At 35.0% G+C, this 12,629-nt stretch overlaps 1 protein-coding gene across 2 annotated transcripts; it reads right to left on the reverse strand.

The window, feature by feature from the left end:
• Nucleotides 1–1,365: 1,365 nt before the first annotated feature.
• On the reverse strand, nt 1,366–3,876 carry LOC108471287 (uncharacterized). 2 transcript variants are annotated; one of them, XM_017772923.2, is made up of 3 exons: nt 3,335–3,876; nt 3,094–3,263; nt 1,366–2,414 (listed from the first exon to the last, which is right to left on the reverse strand). In XM_017772923.2, exons 1-3 carry the CDS (start codon nt 3,582–3,584, stop codon nt 2,286–2,288), a joined length of 549 nt encoding a protein of 182 aa, XP_017628412.1. In that variant the 5' UTR covers nt 3,585–3,876; the 3' UTR covers nt 1,366–2,285. The 2 variants fall into 2 exon arrangements, with proteins under 2 accessions (XP_017628412.1, XP_052877039.1); XM_053021079.1 differs by having other exon boundaries at nt 3,094–3,266.
• Between the last annotated feature and the right edge of the window lie 8,753 nt (nt 3,877–12,629).

The following is a 12,629-nucleotide window of genomic DNA, read 5'->3' on the forward strand; positions in this document are numbered from 1 at the left end:
AATCTTAAATTTGAAGATAATAAAAGCACCAAAACTTAAAATAAACCATTCCTTAATTTTTTTTAATTTAAAAGACAGTTGTCACATCCTCCTCTTATGGGGATTGTATTTATGTATAGGGATAGATGTAAAAGTAGAAAGATTCTCCCATATCATATTTGAAGAAAATGTTAAATTTCATTTTAAGTTTTTATTATTCAGATTTCATCTCTATATTTTCATTTCTAATATTATTTAATTTTTATATTTTTAATAATATTAATTAATTTAAATAGTTAATATTAGTAACTTTTCAATTAAAAGTTTATATAATTAATTTGAATGATTTAAAAATCTTAGAGACTAATACATTTTTGGGTTTGCCTTACTTTTTTTAACATTATAAAATAATAGTTAAATTTCAATTTTGTCCCTATAGATTAAAAATATATATTTTAATTATTGACATAATTTAGACCCTCTACTTTTATAATATCATTAGTTAGTATAAATAGTTAATATTGTTAACTATTTCAGTTCTAATGCTACGCCCATTTTTTTAAGAACATTATCCCAAAATAATATTTATTTCATCGTAACGATTTTGAAAATTCACATTAGCATTTTCAACTTTAATTTTCATTGTTTCACTATCAAGTGATTTTCTTTTAAATTTTAAAATGTTATAATAATAAATTTGATATAAAAATTTTAATAATGGTAACAATTAAATCTAAATTTTAAATTTTAAAAGAAATCGAAAAACTCCTTTGAAAATAAAATAAAAAAAACTAAATTTTAGGAAAATAAAATTAAATTTTTACTCCGGAAAGCAATTTACCATTACTGGATTAGATGTATACAGATATGATGGCACGTGTACAATAGTAGTCAAACAAATATAAAATTGTTACGTGTCCTTATTTAATAGGCTATTGTCAAATCAGCTAGGTGCATTTAAATATTTTTGTAAAATATTGTTCTAGGTCATATGTTTTTTAAAATACAAATATCATATTCCACATTCTATTTAATTTTAACACCAAATGTTGCATTAATTCCTTTGATCGTATGCTGGACTCAGGAAAAAAAGCAGAACCTTTTGGAATGCATGTGAAAATCAATGGTTTAATTAAATCTCATGCATCAAATTTGAAATTGTGATTTGTGATCTATATGTTTACAATCATCATTGTACCAATATATATTACAGTTAACACCAAACCTTAATTACTCTTAACAATTATAATACAAATAGGATTTGCAGCTAGAAAAATTGCAAGAGTTTATAAACCACACAGCAATTGAAGCCCACAACCGATCAAATCATTGTCTTTTGACAGCAATAAAAACTAAAAGTTGTCCAAAATGCAGCTCCCTATGAACTTTGGTGTACAGAAAACATGTCCTAAAAGATGAATCCATTAAAGGAGACAGAATGTACCCAAAACAAGGGGAAAAGTAAATGTGATGTTTGATCAACGATTCAAAGTTTCAAACCATAATAACAAAACAAAACCACATTGTACCATATTTCTAAACTTGAAACAGATAAAAGCTTTCTAAGTGGAGAAGGATGTTCCCATCCCACTACCATTTGTTAGGTGTTTCTGCAGTCCCTCATTGAAATAAAGCTCGGGACCATCACATTTGCATTTTGTCTTCACTTCCTTTTTGGGGGCCTTCCACTAAATCCCAATGTATCTTTCCTTCTTTTTGTATACTGTCTAGTTACGTAGTAATATTAAACTCTTACACCTGAGTTTTCTTTTATCTAGAAAAAGTCCCTAGTCCCCGGTGGCTAGGAGTGATCAAGTTCGCCCAAAACTCAATTCACTTCCGTTGAGCGAACCCTCATGGATAACTCTTAGACTTAAATTGAGAGCAAAGAAAAATATATGAAATGGGTTGAAGGTAATGTGAAAAATGATTTGGGTTGTTCAAGTTCTTTCAGATCCAAAGTCTTACCTAGATAATTGTTTTCCCAATTTTCTAAATTCTACTAACATAACTAAAATGATCCCAAAAAAGGAAAAAAAAAGTTGGAAATATTGAGTTTCGATGTTGAGATAGGAAGTGGTTCATTACATTCATTGATGTTCTAAGTGATTAATAAGGTTTTACATCAAAACATAAATACTAGGAAGGCATTGGGAAGAGTGAAAGGATGGATTGTTATGTCTATGGCTTTATATAGTTGTTTGCTTGCTTTTTATTGGTTGTAGGGGAGTTGGGACTGAGGAGAGAAATGACAAAGGGGAAAGCCTGCAATGGTCCTGGAATAGAGATATGAAAGCTATTTGAGTTCAAGTCCCAATCTCTGCAATGCTCTGCAAAGCTGGCCTCCATTGCCCCCCACCTCCACCATGATGCCTTCCCGTATACCTACTTCTGCTGCCACCACTGCTTCCCTGTCTGTTAACTTCCTGCTTCACCTGCACACACGGTAGAAAAAGAATGGGAAATTTTATCTAAAAGGACAAATTGGACAAAGGAACCCCATGAGACAATGACAATTGCATAAGCTTTTCTTTGGGGGTTCAATTATTTATTTGTACTAAACCCAAGCTTTCCACGAAATTTAGATCCTTTTCTGTTCGCACTACCTTACTATGAAGACAAGCCATTAGGCTACATTCTCATAAACATGCATGGTGAAATATGGTTGATTAATGATCATAATTAAAGTAGATATATCAATAATGACCAGTTGTTGTGAGTTCAACTTAACAGTAACATATCATTAAAGAAGATTTTTCAACAGTATTGATGTACGTCAAGTGTTGGAAATTAATTTTTCAATTAGATACCTCGAGATCTGTTGTTAAACAAAGTTCAGACTTCAGATTCTTCCTAGTTCTCAGTTTTTGAGACGATAACTTTTTTTTTTTAAACTTACCGACCGAGAAAAAAACCCCATAAAACTCATTTCTTAGGCACTAATGAATTGGTAGTAAAGATTAATTACATTTCTTGAAATTCGAGACCCAAAATTAAAACTCATTTCAGAAGCTTATGTCACCTGTTCTGACAGTTTTTGTTAACTTAGACGAAACTTGAAACAGTAGTGTTCAAAGTCGCTTTGAGCTTTTTTTTTATTATTTTTTTTATTACCTTAATAACCGAACTGCAGTTCCCAGATTTGGGGTTCAGTTTGGGTTTCAGATCGGAATCGTTGGTCAAATCCTTTCTCTTCAACTCCATCCCAACCCCAATCCCTCCTCTTTCTTTCAACAGTTTCCCAAGCTTCGTGCACTTCTTTGCCGCAAACTCTTTCATAACATCTACTAAAAGAAAACAAATTAAACGAAAGGCAAAAACTATAGACGTAAAAAGATTTAAGAGAATAAATTACCTTCAAAGCTAATGAGTCGATAGATATGGCCGACTAATAGTGTGTCATCTGGTTTTAAAAGCTTGAGTTGCTTCAAAGGCATCCCATGTTGGGTTTTCAACGTGGGCGAGGTTAGCACAAGTGCAATGTAATGCCCTGGATTTGAGGTCATGATTTCATTGACACTAACAGGGTGGTAAATCCTCTCGATCTTGTTCCCTGGGTGGTGAATAACCACGGTTGCTGCTTCAGCTGCTTGGCAATTTCCCATATCTTTACAGCACAACGTAGTTACACTCGGAAACAATGAGCGTACTACTGTTGAATGGAACAGACTTTGAGGTTATATATACACGTTAAAGTGAAATAAAGCAGAGAAGTTTTAGGCCATGGGAAAAGCAAAGGAAAATGGCTGATCTTCGGTGCCTATATGATATCAGCAAGTACTTGATGATGAAAAAGGGAGCGTAAATGTGGAAGAGAGAGGACAGTTTTTTTAGGGGTGTTAGGTCAGAAAAGTGAAAGCCCAAATAATAGTCCACACCCTTAACCCAAGCTTCTAAAATATGTATGTGAAAGATATTTAATATGGGACGATTTATATAATTTAAATAATTGAAATATGTTTAATTGTTTATTTTTTATTAGATAATTTCAATAGTTATATATATTAATAATGTATATTAATAATAGAATTTATATGATGACTTGATGGTTAATGATGTTTACCGCTTCAAACGTGATCTGTGTTTGATTATGAAAACGTGTAAATTTGATTAATTAAAGATATTTGATATTAACTTTGCTTAAACAGTTTCCTAAATTTAGAAAAGAGAAAAAAAAAAATTTGGTTAGTTAAATTTATTGGCATGATGTACATGAATATGGTCCAAAACTAGGAATCTTAGTACACAGGGAGTCCTAAAATTTGTCCAAACCTTAGGACAAATAGCTAATTTACAGGCTATTTATTTGAGTGTGCAGGATTTTTGGGCTCAATCCTTAACTTTGACCTACTTGTATGTTTAACTCCACAGGTTCACCTCAAGCTTAGGACAAATAGGTAATTTACTTGAAGAGGCTTTGTTTTTCCGTTTACATATATTTTAAAAGGTATGGGTGGGTCTCTTAAACCATTTTCTATTAAAAAGTTAAATATTAAGCAAAAGTTTTTTTATTTTTATTGTTATTATATATTTTATTTTTTAATAATTTAATTAATCATCAATAAGTAACTATATGAGCAATAAAAAAATAGATATACATATAATTAGTAGATGTTTAATAAATTCATTAATAAAATTATTTATATATGAATTTAATTTAATATAGTTAATGTTCATTTTAATTATAATTTCATCATTATCGTTAAAATTCTAAATATATATATATATCATTATTGATTTTAATTTCACCGTTATAGTATTCAATCTTACTTTATAATAACTAAACTCACTGCCACTGTTGTTTTTACTTTGATCAGAGTCAATCTCACTATCCATCCAAAAGGAACCTAATAGTCATTGTACTTTTATTTTCAAAATTTAGTCCTATTTTTAGATTTCAAAATTCAAGATCGATTATTAACACTGTTAATTTTTTCATTAAAATTGTTGGTGTGACATTTTGAATAAAAATATTCACTTGGTAAGAATATAACTAAAAAGGAAACATTGTAATGATCATAAATTTAACAAAATAATTTTAACAGTATTAACAATTTGACTTGAATTTTAAAATCTAAACAATAGAAAAACTAAATTCCTAAAAATAAAAATATAAAATTCAAATTCTAAATCTACAAAAACTAGAAAGATTATGATATATTTTAACCTTATATTTTTAAAGACATTAACAACGCCAACTTATCGAGAAAGTGACATGTGTAATTAACTTATAAAAATGACATTAAATTACTTTAAATTATTTAATTAAATTCATTTAATAAATAAAATACACTAAAAAATTCATTTAATATATTTCTCTTCTTTAATTTTTTTACCCTGAACTAAAAAATTGTTTGGATTCTTTCATATGGATCTCTCATTCACTTCAGTTCATTTTACCATGTGAAAAATAAAATTTTTAGGTGTTTTAGATTTTCGTTTAAGGGAAATAGATACAGGGTTACTCTTTACAAAAAAAATTTCCGAACTCACCATTTAAAAAAATTGTTTTTACATCCATTTGATGGATTCTCTAATCATTGATGACAATAACTGTAATTAGAACTTCTATTAATGTTATTTTACTCACATGAGATAGTATATCAAAAAAAAATGTCCTCTTTTTGTCTACAAATCAAAATCAAAAGAAGATAAAGCTTCATCTAAAGTGATAGTATCTTTTTAAACATTAAACATGTGACAATTAGGGACAAAGTTTTTTTTTTCTATTATTCTTTTCTTACTTCTTTTAGGTTCACTCAGAAATTCATTTTCATTTTGGGGTTGATAAGCATGTTGGAACCTTTAGTTGATAATTGCTTAAGAAAAACAAAGCACATAAGTGATGGTTGCATTCAAGCCATTAAAGATGGAACTACGAGAAACACAACAAAAACAAGGCATACAAAATTGTTTATGCAGTTTAGTTTCTCTACGCCTGCGGAGCCTAACTCGATGAGAAAATCCGTTATCTTTAATCCTAACACAACAAGTGGTTTAAGTCCTATCAGCACGACAAATTCTCTTAATTCCAGGATGCCAAAAAATACTCGAATATCTTCATTAAGGCCATCCTCAAACCTCTTGCACATGGTGGCTTTGGTAGACACGCACTCCCGAGCGTACTTACTGAGTCTCACGAACTCACGCTTATACTCTATTACTGTCATTTCGCCTTGCTTCAATTTTAAAATTCCTTCCTCTTTTGATCTATAAACCTCTAACTGATGTACTTTTTCCGAAACTCTTCTTGGAAGAATTCCAAAGTTACTCACTCTTTCGGTATAACAGAAACGAGAGTATTCCACCATTGGTAGGCTGAGTCTCGCAGGAGTGACACTGCACATTTTACGCACCCTACAGGCATGCATGATAGCTCATCAAATACTCTAATGGTATTTTCTAACCAGACTCTACCCTCTTAAGGTCATCATCTACATTAGCTCGGAATTCCTCGGCCCTATGCTTCTGAATTTTGTCTACTGAAGGTTTTTCCCTCCTAATCATGTCTACTCCTTGCGGGGCTACAGGGGCATACTGAGGAAACGGGAGAGGTGGGGGAGGTGAAGTGCTCAGATTTGCACAAACAAGCTCCGTGTACCAAGCGTCCATCATTCGGAGGTAGACTTCTCTAGCCCCTCTACCCTGACCCATAGTAACAGGTTCACTACTATTGGCGCGGCTCCTTCGGTGGGAGTCGGCGCGTTACTTTCCATGTCATCCAACGTGGTTCTATCGGGATCCATTCACTATACATAAAAAAACATAATTTATAATCATCAGAAATCGTTACACTATCAATAAACAATTATGGCATGTATAGCTAGACTTGTACTCTTGGTAGGTTAGTCCTAGAGCCGACTAAATCATATCTCTTATACTATTAAATGTAACACCCCATACCCGTAACCCACGTCAGGGCAGAGTACGTGGCATTACCTAACTTGATCCCATTTACTCGAACAACCCCAAGTCGCCGAGACTCTGTCCAAGTTAAAACCTTTTTAATTTCTACTTTAAACTACTTGTTAGGGGCTTACGAGCCCTAAATCTATCATTGAAAACTATTCAGAAACATATCGGGGGTTTCAAACCTACCTTAAGAAATTTTCCTTTAAAACAGGGCACATGTCCGTGTGAAAAGTGACACGCCCGTGTGATTGGCTTGACCTGGCCATGTTGGTGGCCCATGTGGCTCACACGGCCTGGTGTCTATCGAAACACACCTATGTCCCTAGCTCGTGCGAAATTTAAATTTTGTTCAAGGTACAGTGGTTTTCACACGGCCTGACACACGCCCGTGTGCCTGGCCCGTGTCCCTCTCACGGCCTCGACACGCCCGTGACCTGGCCCGTGTCTAAGAGCTTGGGTATTCTGTTTCTAACGTCAGCATACCCAACATGCCAAACGGCCATAGCACTCGCCCATGTGCTAGGCCATGTTATCCACACGGCTGAGACATATGGCTGTGTCTCTGCCCATGCGTTTAATACCATGCATACTGACTTGAAATTTTTACGTGTAGGGGACACACGACTGGACTACATGCCCATGGGGCTGGCTGTGTTTCACACACGGCCTAGACACACGCCCGTGTGTCTACCCGTGTGGACAATATAAGGCTATTTTCCAAGCCTCATTGCCACCCTTTCTTACATATTTTCATGCTATAACCAACCAATACCAAAACAAGCATAATTTTCATAATCAATTCAACCACAATAGACATTCATGCAACCATGAAGATGCATCTTCTATAAATTCAAAAGGAATATTAGCCATCATTCAAGGCTTAATACAAAGTGTGAGATCTATCCCAAGCCAATTTATTTGGCCAATGCTTAAGGATACAAAATAATAAAGTCTAGACCCTACACATGCCATATTCAAAAATATAAATCCAACTATACCGAGTGTTTTGGATGATAGTCTGATCGATATCTCTGACGTTTGATGATCCTTGAGCCAATTAGGCGGCATTGTAAAAAAAATGGAAAGGAAGAGGGAGTAGGCATAAAAGCATAGTAAGGTGCATATAAATAAATATACAACAACAATTTCATCAATGATCAACATATTTATGACTCAAAGGTAAGCATAGATGTAACTTACTCATTACCATCCATACAAGTCACATAATATATATATATTGACCTCATATCTCATAAATACCAATTAGGTACCTGTACCATTCACAACACGGTTATACATTCCTCATTAATACAAAACATAACGTTCTTCGTTGAACCATTCGGAGTATCACCGGATATTTATTAAGCCTCAAACATGGGTAAGGTGATGATGCCATGTCCCAGACATGGTCTTACACTGGCTCATATCTCAATTCGATGCCATGTCCCAGACATGGTCTTACTCTGACTATCATCTCGTAGCCGAAGCATGTCCCATACATGTTTTACACTAGCTTACATCTCGAGGCTAATGCATGTCCTAGACATGTCTTACACTAGCACTTGTCTCAATGTCGATGCCATGTCCCGGACATAGTCTTACACTGGCTCTCATAATGTGGCTGATGCATGTCCCATACATGTCTTACACTAGCTCACACAAGTGACCCGAATGTCACGGCATGAATATCCGGTTTATTTCTTAAGTTTCCAACGGAATTTCTATTGTCTCAATTATCAATATGCATTCTCAACTCACAATCAAGCAATTTATGCTATATCAATTCAAAGACATTTCAAACTTGTATATTAGTAGTGTAGTTGTATTATTTACATACAACTTACCTCGGATTACAAAATGCACACGACTAGTCGGTTTAGTCGGTTTGCTTGGCCTCTCCCCGGTCTAGGCTCAGATTTGGTAAATCTTGATCTATAATAGTAAAATGCACACATTTAGTCACTAATCACAAGTAGGTAAATCAAAATTTTACATCTTTAATAAAATTACCATTTTACCCCTTGACCTTGGCAAAATGACCATTTTGCCCCTAGGCTCAAAAATTGATTTTTATCGAATTTCTTCATGCCTCAAGCCTAGCCAAACCCTTTTTACTCTTTTAGTAACTTCAAAAACTCACTATTTCATACACTTATCATTTATTTTGTAACTTATGCAAAATAGTCCCTTTAGGTGTTTTCATGTGAACACCTTTCACAAAAATTGTTTAGAACTCTTCTAAGACTCATATACTTGTATAAAATTTCAGAAAATAATATGAACATTCACATGGTGAAACCCTAGACTTATTACCATTTTGCAAAATAGTCCTCTCATTTGAAAGCCCATGATATAAGCATTCCAAAAATGTAAAAATCAACAAGAAAATCATCAAGATTACTTACATTATGAGAGGAATAAGTTGCTGCAAATTTTCAGCTTTCAAACCTCCATATTAGTTGATATTTTCAGTCAAAAAGAAAGAAGGATTGAAGGAAAAATAAAGACTAGGCCTTTAGGGCATTAATTTAACACATATTAGGTCATCAAATTACCTAACATGTTAACCATCAAATTCTCCTTGCCTCATGGCCGGCCAAGCTACTCCCTATGGGTCAATTTGCCCTTTAAAGACCCCTAATTTAATTTCTCTAGCTATTTAACACATTTGGGTACTAATTTGTAACTTTTGCCTTTTATGTGATTTAGTCCTTTTTCGCAATTGGGCAAGCCATCTAAAATTAATTCACCAAAATTTTCAAGCACTATTATTAACATGTTATGACCCCAAAATAATAATAAAATAATTTATTCAACTTTAGATTTGTGGTCCCGAGACCACTATTCTGACTATGCCCTAATTCGAGCAGTTACATTTCTCTCCTTTAGGGATTTTCGTCCTTGAAAATCTTACCAGTGAAGAGATTAGGGTACTGGTCTTTCATAGTCTCCTTGGTTTCCCATGTGGCTTCCTCAATTCCATGCCTATGCCACAAAATCTTCACAAGTGCTATATTCTTATTTCTCAACTGTTTGATTTCTCGAGCTAAAATTTTGACCGGCTCTTCTCCATAGGTCATGTCCTGATGAATCTCAACCTCTGTTGGCTCAACCATATGCAAAGGGTCTGATCTATACTGATGTAACATGGAAACATGAAACACATCGTGAATCTTTGCTAACTCTAGTGGTAAAACCAAATGGTAGGCAACTGGCCCTACTCTCTCGATAACCTTATAAGGTCCTATGAAACGAGGACTCAATTTGCCTCTTCTGCCAAATCTGAGGACTTTCCTTCACGGAAAAACTTTCAAAAATACCTTATTACCGACTTGAAACTCAATTTCCTTTCATTTCAAATCTGTATAGGATTTCTGTCTATCCGAGGTGGCCTTCAAGCAGTCACGAATCACTTTAACTTTTTCTTTGGTCTCTCTAACTAAATCGACCCCATGAATATGTTTTTCTTTGAACTCATCCCAATATAAAGGTGTTCGACACCTTCACCCATACAGAGCCTCATAAGGCGCCATCTTCAAACTTGTTTGATAACTGTTATTGTAGGCGAATTCAACCAATGGTAAGTATCTTTCCCAACTTCCCTGAAATTCGAGAACACAACACCTCAACTTGTCTTCTAAAATCTGAATCACTCTTTCTGACTGCCCGTCGGTTTACGGGTGAAATGCTGTGCTAAAGCTCAACTTGGTTTCCAAAGCCTTTTTTGACTTTTTCCAAAATCTTGAGGTAAACCTCAGATCTCTATCTGAAACAATCGACCACGGTACTCCATGAAGCCTCACAATCTCAGAAATATATAGGTCAGCTAGTCTCTCGAGGGAGTAGTCGGTACGTACTGGTATGAATTGGGCCAACTTTGTTAGCCGATTAACAACAACCCATACTGCATCTTTCTTCTTCGGGGTTACCGGCAAACCCGTCACAAAATCCATAGTGATCCGGTCCCATTTCCACGCGAGGACCATAATAGGCTGAAGCAAACCGGAAGGTACTTGGTGTTTAACCTTTACTTGCTGACACACTAAACACTTAGAAATGAACTCTGAAATGTCTCTTTTCATTCCCGACCACCAATACATTTTATTTAGGTCATTATACATTTTCACACTACCCGGGTGGATGGACAAACAACCACTATGTGCTTCTCGTAAAATTTTCTGAACGAGCTCGCTGTCTTTGGGTACACAAACTCTATCTTTGAACATTAGACATCCATCGGCGTTAATGTGAAAATCTGACACAACATCCAACTCGCATTGAGTTTTCTTGGCTTGTAACTCACTATCGTTCTTCTGAGCTTCACATATCTCTTGTAGGAACATCGGTTTGGCTGTCAACTCTGTTAAAACTGAACCATCATCTGATAAAGCAAAATGGGGGTTCATAGCTCTCAATACAAAAAAGGATTTTCTACTCAATGCATCGGCAACTACGTTCGCCTTTCCCGGGTGGTAATCTATCATTAGTTCGTAATCTTTTATCAGCTCTAACCATCGATGTTGCCGCAAATTCAACTTATTTTGAGTCATCAAGTATTTTAAGCTCTTATGGCCTGTGAATACTCGACATTTCTCTCCAAACAAATGGTGTCTCCAAATCTTCAGCGCGAACACAATGGCAGCCAGCTCCAAATCATGCGTCAGGTAGTTTTTCTAATGTTTCTTTAGTTGTTTCAAGGCATAGGCTGTAACCTTGCCTTCTTGCATGAGCACACACCCCAAACCATTTAAGGAGGCGTCGCTATAAATCATGAACTCCTTACCCGACTCCGATTGCCCTAACACTAGGGCTTTAGTCAACAAAGCCTTTAATTTCTCGAAACTCTGCTGGCATTTTTCTGTCCAAACAAACTTAATATCTTTTTATAGCAGTCTCGTCATCAGGGTAGCTATCATGGAGAATCTGTTTACAAACCGTTTATAGTATCTGGCCAAACCCAAAAAGCTTCAAACTTCTGTCGCATTCCTCGATAGTTTCCACTCAACAATAGGAAAGATCTTGTTTGGGTCAAATCGGATCCCATCACCCGGCACAATGTGTCCTAGGAATTCGACCTCCTTAAGCCAAAATTCACTCTTACTGAATTTGGCGCATGACTGCTTGTCCCTTAAGGTTTGCAACATAACTCTCAGATGCTCTGCGTGTTTGCTCTCATCATGTGAATAAATTAATATGTCATCGATAAAGACGATGACAAACTTATCCAGATACAACCTAAAAATGTGGTTCATCAAATCCATAAACACCACCAGGGCATTAGTCAAACCAAAGGGCATGATAAGGAACTCATAATGCCCGTATTTTGTCCGAAATGTAGTCTTCGGGACATCTTGCTCTTTAACCCTTAACTGATAGTATCCTGACCTCAGGTCAATCTTAGAAAATATCGTGGCTCCTTTTAACTGATCAAACAAATCATCAATCCTTGGTAAAGGATATTTTTTCTTTACTGTTAGCTTGTTGAGTTGTCTATAGTCGATGCATAACCTTATCGAACCATCTTTCTTCTTCACAAAAAGTACTAGAGCACCCTACGGGGAAAAACTCGATCTTGCGAAGCCCTTGTTTTTAAGTTCTTGCAACTGTGCCTTTAACTCTTTTAACTCTGGTGGAGCCATCCTATACGGAGCAATCGAGATAGGTGTCATTCCAGGGACTAACTCAATTCCAAATTTAACTTCTCTTTCCAGGGGTAATCGGGGTAATTCTTCCGGAAA

Source organism: Gossypium arboreum, chromosome 11 (genome assembly GCF_025698485.1).
Source record: "Gossypium arboreum isolate Shixiya-1 chromosome 11, ASM2569848v2, whole genome shotgun sequence".
Taxonomy (NCBI): domain Eukaryota; kingdom Viridiplantae; phylum Streptophyta; class Magnoliopsida; order Malvales; family Malvaceae; genus Gossypium; species Gossypium arboreum.

Coding starts and splice junctions, on each gene's coding strand:
- LOC108471287 (XM_053021079.1), bottom strand. CDS start 3,584: ATGGGAAATTGCCAAGCAGCTGAAGCAGCAACCGTGGTTATTCACCAC. Junction 3,267..3,334: donor TCGACTCATTAGCTTTGAAG/GTAATTTATTCT, acceptor GTTTTCTTTTAG/TAGATGTTATGAAAGAGTTT. Junction 2,415..3,093: donor ACTGCAGTTCGGTTATTAAG/GTAATAAAAAAA, acceptor CCGTGTGTGCAG/GTGAAGCAGGAAGTTAACAG.